The sequence below is a fragment of the Meles meles genome, chromosome X (genome assembly GCF_922984935.1).
Source record: "Meles meles chromosome X, mMelMel3.1 paternal haplotype, whole genome shotgun sequence".
NCBI classification, from domain to species: domain Eukaryota; kingdom Metazoa; phylum Chordata; class Mammalia; order Carnivora; family Mustelidae; genus Meles; species Meles meles.
This window is the reverse complement of record NC_060087.1, coordinates 5,464,587-5,481,604: the sequence shown is the minus strand read 5'-3', so window position 1 is coordinate 5,481,604 and position 17,018 is coordinate 5,464,587. Positions and strand designations below refer to the sequence as shown.

Here is a 17,018-nt window from a genome sequence, read left to right as displayed (position 1 = left end):
CAGACGCCCGTGCGAGTGAAAGCTTTGGGTGTGGGGGCTTATTTCGGAGGAAATCCGGGAAACCGGGTCGGTAGGAGGTGAAGGAAGACGGGACAGAAGGAAGAGGATGAAAAGGCTGTGATGTCATCCTGGCTGCCACCAGGGGCGACCACAGTTCCTTCCGTGGGGACGCGGGAGCTCACACAGGAGGTCTCCCGGCACATCGGTCCTGCGGGTGGACCGAGCCTGCTCGGGGCTGGGCGAAGGTGCAGGGAAGGGGCTGGCAGGCAGAAGTTGAGCTGTGTGTGTCCTGCAATAGGGCAGTGCGGGTGGACCGAGCCTGCTGGGGGCCAGGCGAGGGTGCAGGGAAGGGGCTGGCAGGCAGAAGTTGAGCTGTGTGTGTCCTGCAATAGGGCAGTGCGGGTGGACCGAACCTGCTCGGGGCTGGGCGAGGGTGCAGGGAAGGGGCTGGCAGGCAGAAGTTGAGCTGTGTGTGTCCTGCAATAGGGCAGTGCGGGTGGACCGAGCCTGCTGGGGGCCGGGCGAGGGTGCAGGGAAGGGGCTGGCAGGCAGAAGTTGAGCTGTGTGTGTCCTGCAATAGGGCAGTGCGGATTTGGGAGCCTGGGGGGTCGGCAGTGGGCTTAGTCCACGGCCACAGCATTCCTGTTACAGACGGATCTAGGACAGTTTCCGTCGTGGTTTGAAATCAATACAGGACGCTTGCACGAAAGGAGTGCCCACACGAGTGCGTTCCGGTCCCCTTCCTGTGTCCCACGGCCGTGTTACCTGCAGACGCACGGCCTCTCCAGCCTCACCTGGGGCCTCTCCCCTGACACCCCCATCCCAGCAGCTGGCGGGCTTCCTGTGACGTCTGTAGGACTTCTAACGAGCAGAGTCCCCAGGCGTGGGCGCGAACCACCCAGAGGGACAGTCATACCTACACCAAATGCACTTTTTGGTTTCCTTGCCGGATTTGCTTCTCTTTTTCAGCAAATCGGTGTTTCAGCTTTCCTTGATCATGTCGGTTTTGATCAGCGAAAGAATGCGTGTGTATTATGCAAGCGGTGTTGCGGCTCTGTATTGCTAAGTCTTAGTACCTGCGCCAAAACACTCCTTACAATTGGGGACAGAGTGTGTCTGCCTTTCGGCATGACTTCCATACATCAATGTACAGGGACAGAAAAAAGACTTCTAATTTTCTACGTGGTACAAAGGAAATCTGCTTTTTTTTTTTTGGCATGTTGCTAAAAGCCACCGACATTTGTTTGGCTGTTTGCAAACAGTCAGTGTCCATTTAGCTTTCTGAAATCACAAACGTTAAAGGGAATCTAGAAGGAAGAATGTGAAAATCCACGTTGTGTTGTCATTCAGCTAATACACCGTCTTCAGCGATGATACTCACTTCCCTCCGAGTTCAAGATTCCTTCTCCATCTCTTGTCTCTGTTTTCCCACGTGCACAGGATCCATTCACCAGGAAAAGCAGCAGACAGCACTGTTTTCTGAGCGCAGGAGTCCCGCACGGGCCGTTGTCCCACGCGTACGGTGCACAGAGTCAGTAAACCGAGAGCAGACGTCCCTCGGGGTCATAAAGCTCCCTGCTGCGGCGTGGGGACCCTTGACGTCACTCCCCGCGGGTCTGTGAGCGCCCTTTCCACCGTGTGGGACTCCTGGGTGCACGTGTCTGCAAACCTTCGAGTACCTGAAACCCGCTGCCCACAGTGTAGCTTCCGCGGCTTTTCAAACGCTTATGAGCTGTGCGTCTGGCTGCTGCAGGGTGATTCCTGTTTTGTGTTTTTTTTTAAGATTTTATTTATTTATTGGACAGACAGAAATCACAAGTAGGCAGAGAGGCAGGCAGAGAGAGATGGAGAAGCAGGCTCCCTGCTGAGCAGAGAGCCCAATGCGGGGCTCGATGCCAGGACCCTGGGATCATGACCTGAGCCAAAGGCAGAAGCTTTAACCCACTGAGCCACCCAGGCGCCCCTAATTTCTGTTTTTTGAATGAGGGCAGGAAAATGGTCCCAGCTGCTGAGTCCGGACAGGAAAAGAAAAGCCTAGTATTCGAACCGGCCATCTAATTTGGTTGTCGAATGTGTGAGTTGTTAAAATGGATGTGTATGTGGTCAGTCATTCGTCATCTCCGTCTTGCTGTTTGCATACTGGTTGCACTGGCCACCAAACGTTCAGGAAAGAATGAAACCTCAACCTCCCCAGAGGAAACCCAAATATTCCGTCTTCCGTGGCCAGAAGCACCCCATGTGATCGTTAATACAAGGAACTATTTGTGTCCAACACGCACATTGGCTGCTCACGCTCAGTGATTGATACAGCTCGCACTGGCCATTGTAGACCAGTAGGAAAAGCTAGCACAGCCTTCCTAGGCCAGTTTCCTCGGAAGCGCGCTCCCTTTCTGAGACGTGTGTGCGCAGAGACTCGGGGAGATCCCACAGACGGAGTGCAGAGTGGCAGAAACGGAACTGAGGTGGGCGAGAAGTGCTCTGATTCGAGCTTCCGCGGGAGGGCTTGGACAGTGTTGGTCTCCGCTCTAGAACATCCAGCTCTCATGCTGTTTCCCCATCGGAAACAGGGGAGCGAAACTCCAACATTGATGCCACAAAGTACAAGCGCACATTTATAACATTCCGAGACAGACGTTTCAGGAGCCAATGGTGTCCCTGCTTTTGGAAGACCGGCTCAGGGATAGTCACTGTATGGCCCATCGTCCAAATCTGGCTTGCCGCCTGCTTTTACACATAAAGCTTTCTTGGCACACAGCTCATTTGTAGACGTCTTTTCCTGCTGCTTCTGAGCTACCGCTGCAAAGTCAGGTGGTTGCCACGGAGACCGTGCGGTCTGCAAATCCGCAAGTTTACTTCACTCAGCCCCCGGCCAAAAGACGTTTTCAGTCCCTGGACTAGACCATTACGATGGATGCTTCCCCACGAGAGGACTTTGTGTCTTTTCTGTCCATAGGCGCACCGGCCTGCGGTCATGATGAAGACATAGAACATGGGTGGACGTGTGGCATGTGTAGGCTTCTTTGTAGAACGTCCTCTCCCCACCGTCCTTTCCAGTCTCCCGACTCTGCTGCTGCCCATGACTTGAATGACCTTGGGAAAGTCACTTTACCTCTCTAACCTGAAGACCTTCCCCAGTTTCTTAAAAATAGTGCCAAGTAAATACACTGTAGAATCCCTTAGAGTTTTATTAAAATATGCTTCTTTACATATAGATATATATTTTTTCACAAGCAGACTTCCAAGTAGACATGGCAAAATTTGAATGCAATGAAGACATCATGCAAACTGAAAGAAAGGACTTTGTGTGACAGCAAAGGGATGATATTTCCCTTTGTGATGCAGGAGCCATCCCACAAGGCAGGGCATGGCTTGCCAATGGGAATTTTCAGACTGAAACTGAAATCTCTGCAGATTAGAGAAATGGGGCAGGCTGCCGCTCTCCCGATGTCTACAGCACATGAATGGACAAATGAGCATTTGGTTTACGGAGGACAGTCAGGCCAGTAACCAGGGTCTCCAGTTGCTTTTCCTTTGCAACTTGAATTGTGATCGTTTGAGGGTGTCTGGGTTACAGATGGAGTCTTACCGTAGTGCAGAGGAAGGGGGATGGCCTGGAGTCTCTTATTTCAAGCCCGAAAGAGGCTCCCCTCTGATTTTGCCGTTCACGGTCTTGGTAGGATTCACCCCCTCCAGCTGGCGGGATTCCAATCTGGCAGCAGAATATCACCTTACAAGTTAATGCCGACAGTTAGGAAACGTTTTATCCACTCATCTACTCATTCGGCGATCATTTCCCGAGTGCCTACTGCGTGCTGGGCCCTCTTCTCAATGCTGGGACTACAGAAGTGAACTGAACGGATTAAAAAAGAAGTCGTCTCCTCATGGAGCTTTCGTTATCGGGAGTGGAGTCAGACAGCAAAGAAGCTCACGATCAGTCCGTTGTGGTAAGGGCTGTGAGCACAAGGACGCAGCGGGGAGGCCGAGAGGAGCACCCACGCCCCGCGGGATGGAAGGGACGTGCAGCAGAGCGGCGTCGAGCAGTGGCTGTGAGTCACGGAGAAGGCGGGGTGGGTGGATGACAGGAGTGGGCCTTCTCAGCGGCCTCCATGTCCAGGCTGAGGGAGACCAGCGGCTTCCAGCTTGCTCAAAAGGGAGTCCAGTGCACGCCGCCTTCTTTCTGGCCACCGGGTCGATGCTTTCCCAGTAGTGACCTGCCAAGTGATCACCTACTTCACAACTGTGTGAGCGTTTTACATAGAGAATAGCTTACATAAAACCTGTAAATACACACTCATGTAAATACCGGAAACACACGCATGTAGGACTCCCCGTAAGCGCTCGTCCCGGTGCATGTCTTGGGCACTCCCAGAAGGTTCCTGACCTGGACTGTGTGCGAACCACCCGGTGGAGAGTGTCACGAAACGTGCTTGGGATTAGGCACTCCACGGAGAAAGCAACTGTGAAACATTCTTGTTTTTAGGACACGAGGCAGTCGGCCAAACCTCTAGTCCTTCCTTACCCATCTGGGAGAAAAGCAAGACATTTTTAATAATAATGCATGTTTTCATCATTCCCAGACCAGGAACGACCCTGACAGTAAGAACGTGCGCATTTGTCCCTTGGTCGTCTTCGTTTCTATCCAGTTAGATACGACTTCCTTGCGCTTGTGACGCAGATGGTATTAGAATTGCCGTTACTGACGGCATCTCCCTGGGAAGGCGTTTTAAAACGAGACCATCGGTATGTGATTTGCGGTGAGCGGCGTCTACACGTGCTCACTTGGTGGCAGAGCAGGAAGGAACGACCGTCTAGCTTTGGCGTATTTTGTCGTCTTCGTGTGTGTATTTAAAATGGGGATTTGTAGAGTCGTCATTCCAGAGCCTAGTCTGTCTCTCGACAGCCGAGAAGGCTTCGGTTCATGTGGCAAGCCAGAAAGGGTGACGTGACAAAAACGGGTGTTCTCCGTATGCCTTCCAATTTGTCATGTAGATGTAGCAAAAACGCTTTATTTTTGCTGATCTCCCTCTGGGGCTGTGGCTGAATCAAGGACCAAAAGCTCCAGGACCCCTAAGACCAAAGCTGTTACTGGTGCGAGCTGCATTTCCGTCTTTTTCTCTCCGGAGTGTTCACAGGCAGGTCTTCTTTGCTGACCTGTTGAATGTCAGCCAGCCTAAATGGAATTTCACCATGTTTCAGAAATGATCTTATTTAGTTGAGAGAGCGTGTGTGAGCAGGGAGGGGCAGAGGGAGAGGGACAGGGAGAAAGAACCTCACGCAGACTCCATACGGAGCACAGAGCCCGACATGGGCTGGATCTTGTGACCATGGGACCGTGACCTGAGCCACAACCGAGAGTCAGACGCTCGACGGACTGAGCCACACAGGTGCCCCAAAGTTTACCTTGTCATATCTAAATGTATCAATTCTGGTACAGCGAAAATTCAGCTGGGTTACAGTTGTATGTAAATGCCTACAAGGAGCCTTCTGGGTTACAGATGTGCCCCAAGGAAGCGTATCTTACTGCTTTGTGTCTGTGTTTTCATGTGAGCCTTACGGGGGGGTTGTATGTGTTTGTAGCTTTTCCCCGCAGAAAGGGCAGTGCTCACCTGTTGGCCATGGAGTCCTTAGCCATACGAGGATACGGGTTTTGCTGTCGTCTCGGTGTTTGAGTGTGTGCTTTGTCTTTCTCCTGCATTTCAGACCCGTCTGCACCCCCCGCCCCGGCCAACCTCCGGCTTGCAAATTCCACCATAAACAGTGACAACACCGTGACGGTGGCTGTGGTTTGGGATCTTCCCGAGGAACCGGACATCCCCGTGCACCACTACAAGGTGTTTTGGAGCTGGACAGTCAGCAGCAAATCCCTTGTCCCCACGAAAAAGAAGCGGAGAAAGACCACGGATGGGGTAAGTGGGCGTGAGAAGGAAGAGTGGCGTCTTCTGGCTCCGTGTCCTTGACCTCAAGGTCGCGGATCGGAGGGTAGCCTCTGCTGAGCTCAGGGAAGGAACAGGTGAAGGAAAGCTTCCCGTCCCTCTTGTTTGGGCCAAGGAAGTGCAGAGAATGGAGGGCCAGCCCAGAAGTGTGGCCTTTGACATTTTAGGTGAAAACAGCCGAATTTAGCTCACTGAGCGACTTCTATCCAGATGGCAGCCGCAGCTCCATAGAGGCGAGAATCAGAAACCATTTGGTCTCGACTGTCCAGTCATAGAAAATGACAGAACTCAAGACGTCCTTTACCTTGAGGTTTTGTTTGAGATCCTTAGAAGTCGACGAGCAAAAGTCTGCCTCTTTCCTGTCATGGCGGATTTTCTTCTGTAAGCTAATGAGCTCAGAAAACACACGCTTGACAATATACTGCTCTCGTTTATTTTCCAGAATGGTTTATTTTCCAGATGCCAAGAAGTAAAGTCTCCACTGAACCGTTTTCTGAAATGAGATTTCTGTGAGAGTGAACATTTGGCATCGCATGAAATTCTTAGTGCACGAAAAGGAGTTCCTTGGTTTCCTTGATTGTTGTTAGAAAACTTGCATGAACAACTTCCCCCTTATGTAAGTTAGAAAACTTACATAAACTTGAATTTATAAAGCTGAATTCTATAAAAAATACATTTGAAAATATTTTTTAAAAGATAACAAGACTTTTTTTTTTTTCCCGGCAGTGAATATTCCAATTTCTGTGCCATTTAGAATTATAAAACGTGTCCAAAAGTTCACATCCTCGATATTTAGCTGATGCCTAATTTGTTTTTATTTTTAAGAAACTTTCTGACAGTTCCGTCCTTTATTTTCAAGGACTTTGCAATAAGTGGTCATTGGCAATGCATGCTTATCTCCTAGGACGACTTAGGGGAACTCAAGTTGTGGGATCACAGGGGTTCAAAGCAAAATGTGACCTGTGCATGGTTACGGTGTCTACACACACGTGTGCACACACCCAGACACCATCAGTCAGCAAAGAGCATCACGGGTTACTAGGAAACCTTTCAGTTTCTCTCTATTCTGTATCAATTAGATAAATAAAACATGAATGGCAAATTTGAAATCATTAATAGGCCAGAATAGCCAAAACTGTAGGTCACTGTCTTATCAGTGACTTTCATTTTTGGATCTAACGAAGGCAAGCTCTAGGTCCTATGGAACCCTAAATTCTCAGTGTTAAAATCTATCCGGTTAACGTTAGGATCAGAAACTGGGAAAATCCAAAAGAACACAAGGAATTATGACATTTTCCTTTCGGGGATTCGTGGGTTCCCTTCACCTGAGATGCCATTGCAATATCCTTGGTAAATAAGGAGAAAAGGGCATTTTTTTCAAGGCGACACTCTTTGAAAAGTGCATTTTCTTTTACTCTGGAGATGAGTTCAGGGAGAGAGCTGAGCAGTCCGACAGGAAACCCTCTTTAGAAGAAAGTGAGAATCGGTAGTTTATGCAGACACACTGTGGGTTGGAGAGGGAGACCGTCCACCACAAGGCCCCAAGAGGGCTTTTCTCATTGGCAGGACCAGGGGCAGAGCCCCGGCCCTGCAGAGTTCCGACTAGTCACCCCTCAAACGCCCGGACAGTGTCGCGAAGCCATCTGTCATTTTCAGTGGGCGATACGCGCGCGGTTCTGACCAGCCCACGGAAAGCCCGTTATCTCGCTGAAAAGAGATCTCACAAGCCCCGAAGTCATGGTCAGGATGCTAATAGACGACTGTGGATTTAAACACAGGAGTTACTGATGTGACTCCGTGTCTGACGGTCTCAGGCTACACCGTCCGGCTGCAAGCATGCTCCGCGCAGAACGTGGGAGGCCTGTCCTTCCTAAATGTCACTTTACATCATAATTACAAACGTCCTCACACACAGACACTTGGATGAGGGCTTCATACGAACAACGATGATGACCAATAAGTCTCCAAACATTTTCTTAGGATGATTTTTCTCACTCACTTTGAAATACCCTCAGAGAAGATTTAAAGGAAATACTAAAGAAACAGGGAATGTGGGCTCATAATTTTTCCAGGTATGTGCCGATATGAGCTTGGTCAGCGTGTAACAAACCCGTGTCTTTCCTCTGGGGGGTGGTGTCTAGGATGGGACGTGACAGAATCACTCATTCCTGTGGTATCGGAGAGGATCCAGGAATCCCATAAGGAGCCATTTCCCGAAAAAGAGGTTTGGCCCTTTGGTGAAATGTGTTTGGATGCCGAGTAAAACCGCATTTTCAGACGCTCAGGAGGGAGAGATGGTGCAGCCTTAGGGAGCGAGGCCTCCGCCGGTGCTGGTGGCCGGGCGCTTCGCGAGAGGCCGCCGGGCCGTGGGACGGAGAGGACGGGCAGGGCAGGCTCATAACGGGCTTTGCGCCTCTTGTCTCCTGTGCAGTCCTGCAGTTCCGTGCTCCTGGACCGACTGCAGCCAGACCGCGGCTACACCGTGGAGCTGCAGGCCATCGCGTACTGGGGGCAGACGCGCCTGAAGGGGGCCAAGGCCTCCCTGCACTTCACAGCCGCGCGCGCCGCCGGCCACAGTAAGTGCCGTGAGCTTGTCGCCATCGGGCGGGCACGGGACCCGGGATTTGCCCAAGATGGGGAGAGAGAGAGACAGAAAGAGAGAGGGAGGGAGAGAGAGAGACAGAGGTTTCCTGAGCCGGGAGTGTTGCAGGCGGCAAACCCAGTGCCGAGCTAGGCGACCGCTGGGACGACCGTGTCAGACGGGGTCACCCTGGAAGCTTCTCTTTTGGTTTCTGTCTCCTGAATATGCAGTATATTGGTGTCATAATGGAAATCCAACAAGAAAACTTAGGTGTCCTAAAAATGTGACAGGTGGCACGACACCCGTTTCCGCAGCTGCTCACCGGCGCTCGCCGTCCCTTCCGGAGAGGCCGCTGTGTATCCCAGGGACTGCGTTACTCCCCTGCGCAGTTTCCTAGTTTCCGCTTTTCCTAAACTGTTATGTCGGCCCCACACTGTGCAAAGAGACAGGAGAGTCCCACGTGGCATTCGTATCGGAGCCAGAAAGTAAGTGACTTTCTTGTGTCCGGCTTTGTTCATGAGAGGGGACAGGTTAGAGCCGCAGCGCAGAAGTGCCTGGCAAGGTTTCCGGGAACAGGGCACATGAGAGGAGCGTGTGATGTCGATTCCCCCGGAGCAGAGCCCCGTGCTGTCCGTCTTTCATCTTGGGTCTGGTGTGGAGGGTAGAATAGCAGGTTGGAAGCTTGTCTGAATCTTGGGAAGGCGAGCGGAGTTCGCAGTCATCGCCTGTGATCGTCTTCCACCGCCTGCGAAACATCGGCTCGAATGAGCAGCAGTTTGAAACGAGGCTTTCAAAAAAGTTCTAGAAACAGCACTTCCTAGCTGCTTGAGAACCCCGCTCTTTGGAGATGAAATGTATTTGAAACAGTCTATGATTTCTTTGTATGACTCGGGGCATAACACAACTTTTACCTGAAACTTCTCATAGAAACTTTTCTGTATGTTTAGCCGCTTACACTGATTTTTCCTGTCATCTGTCCGTTCCTCTACGTGCAGTGCTGGGCTGCGGATTACACGGCTGTGTCTAGTGACGGGGATGCTGTGCTAGATGCTTACATGAGGAACACAGCTGCGCTACACAGTGTATTCAGCGCATAGACCAGGAGGGCACATCAAGTGTGTGTATCATGCGTTCGTGTACATGTGCTTGTGTGTGCACACACACACACATGTATACACACCCATACACATGGGTGCACACACATGTATACACACACCCATACACATGGGTGCGCACACACGTATACACACCCATACACATGGATGCACACACATTTATACACACCCATACACATGGGTGCACACACACGTATACACACACCCATACACATGGGTGCACACACATGTATATACACACCCATACACATGGATGCACACACATTTATACACACCCATGTGCATGCACATTACTGCAACACCAGATGCATTCTGATCTTGCCTCATACTGAGTTTGGAAGGTAACCATGTCCACAGGATTGCGCGAGCCTCCGTCCGGTGCACACGGAGCTGTGGGGAACCGTGGACGCAGAAGACACTAAGGTGGTGGTGGGAGAGGAGAGCCGGGAAGAGAAGGGAGGGCGCCGTGGGCCCCCGAGGCACCGGCATCGGCCTGTATGAGTGTGGAGTGCGTGTGAGCGCCAAGACCAGAAAGAGCACCGAGTGTGCAGAGAGGTCACACTCCTCCCCCGGGGGAGAAGGAAGGAAGGGGAAGTGGGAGGCAGGGCTGTCCCTGAGTCACATCCATGAGTCGCATGGACTCGGCCACCATCTGTGTGCAGCTGACTCCCCATGTGTGCTGGCCAGATCACAGCCTGAGTCCTGTACTCAGTTGTTAGCTCGGCACCTGCACTTGGGGGTGAACAGACAGGTGCTCAGACAGCACACCTGCTCCTCTCCCGGGCTCCCTGTGGTTAACAGGTGCTCAGACTAACAGGTGCTCAGCACACCTGCACATCTCCCGGGCTCTCCTGCTGCAGATGGTTCACTCTTCACCCTTCTGTTCACACCGGAGCCCAAGAGACCTTCTTCAGGATTCTCTTTGCTTTTTCTCCAGAAATTCCATTCTTTAAAAAGCCGTTCTGTCTCGGGGCGCCTGGTTGGCTCAGTGGTTTAAGCCGCTGCCTTCGGCTCAGGTCATGATCTCAGGGTCCTGGGATCGAGTCCCGCATCGGGCTCTCTGCTCGGCAGGGAGCCTGCTTCCCTCTCACTCTCTCTGCCTGCCTCTCTGCCTACTTGTGATCTCTCTCTGTCAAATAAATAAATAAAAAATCTTAAAAAAAAAAAAAAAAAAGCCGTTCTGTCTCTAATGTCAGATTGTACGTGGGATCTGTGAAATTCTTTGCCATGTTTAGGCCATTCCCACCTCTTTCTTAGAATTAAAATGCTGTCCTGATTTGTATTTGTCTCCACTCTTTCTTAACTACCCGTTCTGTAGATGGCGGCCAACTCGTGCTTTAGAAATACTCGCCATGTAACAGGTCTCTCCCCCTTCTGCCTCCTGACTGTCGCCTCGTCTTCCCCCCAGATTTCGTCCCTCACTGCTTCCCCCCTTGTCCCTCCCCAGCTTCCTCCTCACACCCAAATCCTTCAGGCCTTTTGTTCGTCCTGGTGGGGACTTCATCTGTCATGTAAAATCAGTTTGCCTTTTAGTGTCCTGGTTTTTCTTCCCCGCTAGAAGCTGGCGTGGGCCTGCAGACTGCCATGACTCGTGTGCGCTCCCACAGCCGAGAACAAGGAGGGAAAGACTCCAAGCTCAGCATCCCCTCGTAGAGGGCCCTTCGTGGCACCCCTCGCCGTGGTCGCCCCCGGGCGGAGCTGTGCGATGGGCTCTGGGGCCCCGCAGAGGCGCATCTGGGCTTTCCCACTCTGCCTGCTGCAGCCCCAAGCCCCCCGGGTCGGTGAGACGCTCTTCGACTAGCCTTGTCTCCCACTGTCTCCAGGATGGTCGTAGATCTGTCTCTCTCACACCTTCAGCCATATGGCACAGAGTCTGCTTCCTCGGTCTCGGAAAGGCACATGGTTCCCCGTGAGCAGGAACACATTGCGTCTCTCTTGCCCGTCTTCTGTAGTGCGAGGCGGAAACTTCCTTCCCTGTGCATACGGCAGACTCCACCGGGGGCCAAAGCCCACCGCTTTCCAACTCGGCAAAGAGCATCCACCGAACCAAGCTCTCACGTCGGTCCTGAGCACAGACGATCTGTCCGTGGCTGTACCGCACGTGTACACACACCGAGCACAGTGTCGCTCCATAAGCAGGAATCCGTCTCTTACCTGCAGCCAGAGTCAGCTTTCACTGGACGGGCTGATTCTGAGCGCTAATGACACTTTCTAGTCACCTTGTAAAATTCGATAATGTTTCACCTGGTCAGTGAAGGGTTACAATAGTGAACCCCTCAAAGGCCTCTTTATTCTGAGGATTCGCTGATGCCTCTCCTGTGGCTTCAGAAAGGAGACAGAGGAGAAGTAAGAAACGAATCGTTCAGATGACCTGACCTGACACATGTCGTTTGGTCTCAGGGTGTCCTGTGGAAGAGACAGGCTTCGCCGGGGGCTGTGCAGGACGTAGCTGAATGTTTGTCAGGATGTCACATGCTTGTGTTGAAATGCGATCTCATGAAGGTTAGGATGTGACTTTTCTTCCTTTTTAAAAATATTTATTGATTTGACAGAGAAAGAGAGAATGAGAGAAGAAGCAGAGGGAGCTGCAGAGGCAGAGGGAGAAGCAGGCTCCCCGCTGTGCAGGGAGACTGATGCGGGACTCGATCGGAGGACCCTGAAGTCATGACCTGAGCAGAAGGCAGACACTAAGTGGACTGAGCCACCCACACGCCCCTAGTGTATGACGTTTATAAGAACACTGTAAATTTCATTGCAGGCCAAGGAGAAATAAAGAATAATTACAACTTTATGGTATAAGCAAGGGAAATGACCTTTTATAGGAAAGAAGGTAGTAAATGCCAGCATGTAAATTACTTTTTGAGTTACATTTTCCCAGGTCTGCTGGCCACTAGGTGTTTCAGTGACAAAAATCTCCACGTAAGCAGAAGCTGACTGCTCCTGCCACATCATAAAAGGGCCCCTCGGAGGAGGAAAGATGTAAGACTCCTGCCTGGAAATGCAGCTTGCTTTTCGGAGGCAGGAGGACCCTTTCCAGGGTTGACAGATTGCAGAGGTTTTCTAGCTGCGTGAGGCAGCTGGGGTTTTCTTCTAGCTTCTTCAGAGTAAAAATGGAGCAGAAAGGAAATAAGCTGAGGATCCTGATCTGTAAAATTCATCAGAATTTTGACATTTGAAAAAATAGCGAACTCGCCCAGTTGTCTCACTTTTGGGACTGATGGAGTATCCATCAGACCTCCGATCTTTTCACAACATGTAGAAAAGATTTTAGTGCATTTTGATTTGATACTGACGGAGCAGGACTGGCCCTCAGAGCCAGGGTGACGCTCCTAGCATGGAGCCCCACGTCTCTGTCCTTTCCGTGTGGCATGGGGCTCAGCAATCCTACGTGTTCGTGCATTTCAGTAAAGCAGCCACATTGCCATCTTGAGATACAGAAAACTACCACCTTATGTGTATGTCATGGAAAACAAAAGTGTGTGTGGGACATAATGAAGTACAAAGGCAAAATTCACGTAGAGATTAGCCATAGTATCTAAACTTTTGCTTATCCACTGGCAAATTCCCAAAGTCACAGGTTATTAAAGGGATTTCACAAACTCTAAGTTCATTTGTGAAATTCTTAAGTCCTTAGTTACTAGTTAACAGATACTTTCGGTGTGACCAGCAGGATTCTTGATGTCCATGGTGATCAGGAAAGGGATGAGTTTTGCCTGAGAGCCCTGTGGGTTCTCTGTCCGGGCCCAAGCCGTGTGTGCTCCAAGTTCTCTGCGCTGCTGGTTCTTGCTCGGGGGTGACCCAGCGCCTCTCATGAGGGAGCCGGTGAGGCTGTGGTTTTTAATAAGCAGGATGAGTTTGGTCTTCATTGGGCACGGAAGCTGTGTCCCTTCTCCCGGACCTGACTGGGCACCTCACCGGGCTCATCCTGACGTACAGCCTTTTATAATAAACTGGGAGGTAATGTAGTGAGGAAATGTTTCTGAGTTCTGTGAGCCACTCTAGCAAAGTAATCGAGCCCACGGAGTTGGTGGTTGGAACCTCCACTCGACAGCAGGTAGAGAGAGTCACAGGTGACAACCTGGAATGGTGACAAGTGTTCGAAGTGGGGCACAGTCCTACAGGACTGAGCCCTTATTTGGGAAGAGCCCGTGCCGTCTGCAGGTAGATGGTGTAGATGGTATCAGAGGGGGACACCCCCTCCTGACATGGACGGTGTCTCTAGGGGATCTGATGTCATCTTAGGGGACACCCCCCTATACATGGACAGTGTCCATAGGGGATCCGATGTTGCCTGAAGGTAGATGGTGTAGACGGTGTCAGGGGGACACCCCCCCGACGTGGATAGTGTCCATAGGGGATCTGATGTCATGTGCAAGTAGATGGTGTAGACGGTGTCAGAGAGGGACACCCTCTGACGTGGATGATGTCCATAGGGGATCTGCTGTCATCTGAAGGTAGATGGTGTAGACGGTGTCAGGGGGACACCCCCCGATGTGGACGATGTCCATAGGGATCTGATGCCATCTTAGGGTACACGGTGTCAGAACTGAGCTGAATTGTAGGACACCCCACAGGTGCCTGAGACCAGCCGGTGGTGTGATAAACCCTCAGTACACACATTGGATTTGGAGCCTCACAAATGTTCTTGGGAATCCAAACATTTATTTCAACTGTTTAAAGCACAACGTTGTACATTAGAACCTGAATAACGTAAATGTCCCTTCCCTTTGAATCGTTGCATAGGTGATCCTGTGCGTGTGCTCGTGTGAGGAGTGGTGGGCGGTCAGTGCAGGTCCCCTGCACATTCTCCGGGCTCCTGTCTTCCCTCACAGACCTGTCAGGAAAGGTTCTTATCGGTAGACCTTATGGGCCGCTCGGTCTGGTCTCCTCCCCGGGGCTCCTGGGACTCAGAAAGCAGAAAGTTTGGTGGAGTTTCTAACCATGCCACTTCCCAAACTAGGCATTGGGTAAAGGAGAGATGTGAGGTCAGTGGGAAGATCTGAGATCCTTATTACAAAAGCCTGTAGCTAATAGCCTGGCCCCGTAAATGGAAGTGGCCCATGATGCATGGTGGAGCGGGAACCTGATGGAAGACGGCGCTGGGTTACAGCTCCCTGTCGCCGCTGCCGCACCTGCGTGGAACAGGACACTCTTCTTAGTGGTTTTGAACCCCACAGTTTTCGTTTTGAATATGTGCAGGCTGATGTCACCTTCTCGGGGATCTGCAAACGGTGGCCCATGGGCCACATACGGCCCAGCGCCTGGTTTTGTAAATCAGATGGTATTGGCCCATGGCCACACCCCACTTGCAGATCGTCTGTGGCTGCTTTTGAGCCATCAGGAGAGCTGAGGACTAGGATGGGACTGTGCAGGCCCCGAAGCCAAAACCGTTTGCCGTCCAGCCCTCAACTAACAGCAGGTTGACCCTGCTCTGTTTCGTAGGACGGCGGTTAAGAATAGAAATAGTCAAGCACAGCAGACGGGTGGGGACGACGGGAGGACAGAGTGTCGTACCCAGCCCAGACGGGAAGAGCCGGCCAGTGCATTCTGAGCGAACGGGGTCTGGAGCCTAGGGACGAGGGAGCCTGACAGACTATGGGATTAAGAACGGCACAAATGGGAAAGCTGCAGCAGCATCAAAAAAGGAAAGTGAAGAGAACAGTAAAAGCAGAGCCGATTGCACCATGAAACCATGACAGGGAAGAAGTGGCCTGGCCTAGGGTGTACTTTGAAGCACCTCATTCGGAGGAATGTTTCCCGGTGTCTTGTTTGATTAGACACTTTCTCTGGGTGCCACTGCCTGCGGGACATCTGAGCTTGGGATCATTCCGAATCACGTTTCCCTCATCCTTGCTTTGCAGCAAGTACGTGGTAAATGCAGTGTTACACTGACGGTGGGGAAAGTCAAGAAATAGCAGTGAATATGCGTATGGACCCAGTCTCGTCTTTCCTAAAGCATTCTACTGCAGACGTCCGAGCCTCTTCTTGTAACTCGTTTCCACAGACACTCTTTGGCTGCTTTTCCAAAGCATAGGCACCAGCTGCTTGTAAGATGCAAACACCTCCTTCTCTCTTCCCTGTGCTCCCTCCTGACTATGACCTGTGCGCGAACCTTTGGGAGCACTCTCCACCGTGTGCGGGATCACTTGCACACATGTCCGCTCCCGGAGCACGAGCTTTGTATCTGCAGTCTCGGGCTCACTGCCACTTAGGCTCACTGACTCACTTAGGAAGTGGTCACTACGTACTGACAAGAGACCAGGAGCGAATGGATGGACAGATGAATGCAGCCTTCAGCTCCACTCCCTGTCTGACGTGTCATTGCCCTGCATTTGCTGACCCTTAGTATTTCACGTACAAAGTCGAATGAACACGTAGGGCCTTGTCTGGGCATTGATGTGTCATGCTGGTATGTCCAGGAAGAGCTCTCTGTACTGTTCTCAGGCCACGTGGTAATTTTTTTTCTTTTTCTTTTTTTGATTAACATAGAATGTATTACTTGTTTCAGGGGTACAGGTCTGTGAATCATCAGTCTTACACACTTCACCGCACTCACCATAGCACATACCCTCCCCAGTGTCCATCACCCAGCCACCTTCTCCCTACCCCTCACCCCCCAGCAACCCTCGGTTTTTTCCTGAGATCAAGAGTCTCTTATGGTTTGTTTCTGTCTCTGGTTTTGTCTTGTTTCATTTTTTCTCTCTTCCCCTATGATCCTCTGTCTTGTTTCTCAAATTCCTCATATCGGTAAGATCATATGATAATTGTCCTTCTCTGGTTGACTCATTTTGCTCAGCCTAATATCCTCTAGTTCCATCCATGTCGTTGCAAATGGCAAGATGCCGTTTCTTTTGATGGCTGCATAGTATTCCGTTGTATATATGAACCACATCTTCTTTATCCATTCCTCTGTTGATGGACATCTAGGTTCTTTCCATAGTTTGGCTATTGAGGCCATGTGGTATTTTCATAGTATTTCACTTATTTTCTTTACAATTACACAAAAACATATATATAATGAGAAATACAATTCACACTTCTTTTTTAAGTCAGAGCAGCTGTCCCACCTGGCGACTGTGTACTGGTAACAGATTACTTTTGACCAGGAAATCACAGTGTTGTACTCTGTTGCAGAAGAGCAACTGGGGAAAACGGGAAAGAGCGCGATGCACGTGCAGCCCCCTTTCCAACGACGACGGCCCGTGCGGCTCCTGGAAATCGGAGCCCCCTTCTATCAAGACAACCAGCTGCAGGTGAAGGTCTACTGGAAAAAGACTGAAGGTACGCAGATGCTCTCTGATGATTTGTTGTCTGCGTTAAGTAGCCCAGTGACATCTGGGGGCTAGTGAAAGAGTCAGGGTCGAACCATGGTGTTGATATTTTTTTTAA

At 51.0% G+C, this 17,018-nt stretch overlaps 1 protein-coding gene across 1 annotated transcript in view; it reads left to right on the top strand.

Moving 5' to 3' along the window:
• Positions 1–17,018, top strand: part of ANOS1 (anosmin 1) — a 175,593-nt gene that overhangs the window by 133,825 nt on the left and 24,750 nt on the right. The window contains exons 7-9 of the mRNA XM_045994971.1: positions 5,701–5,906; positions 8,365–8,509; positions 16,764–16,910. Coding sequence (XP_045850927.1) covers positions 5,701–5,906; positions 8,365–8,509; positions 16,764–16,910 — 498 coding nt within the window. The remainder of the gene's footprint in view (positions 1–5,700; positions 5,907–8,364; positions 8,510–16,763; positions 16,911–17,018) is intronic.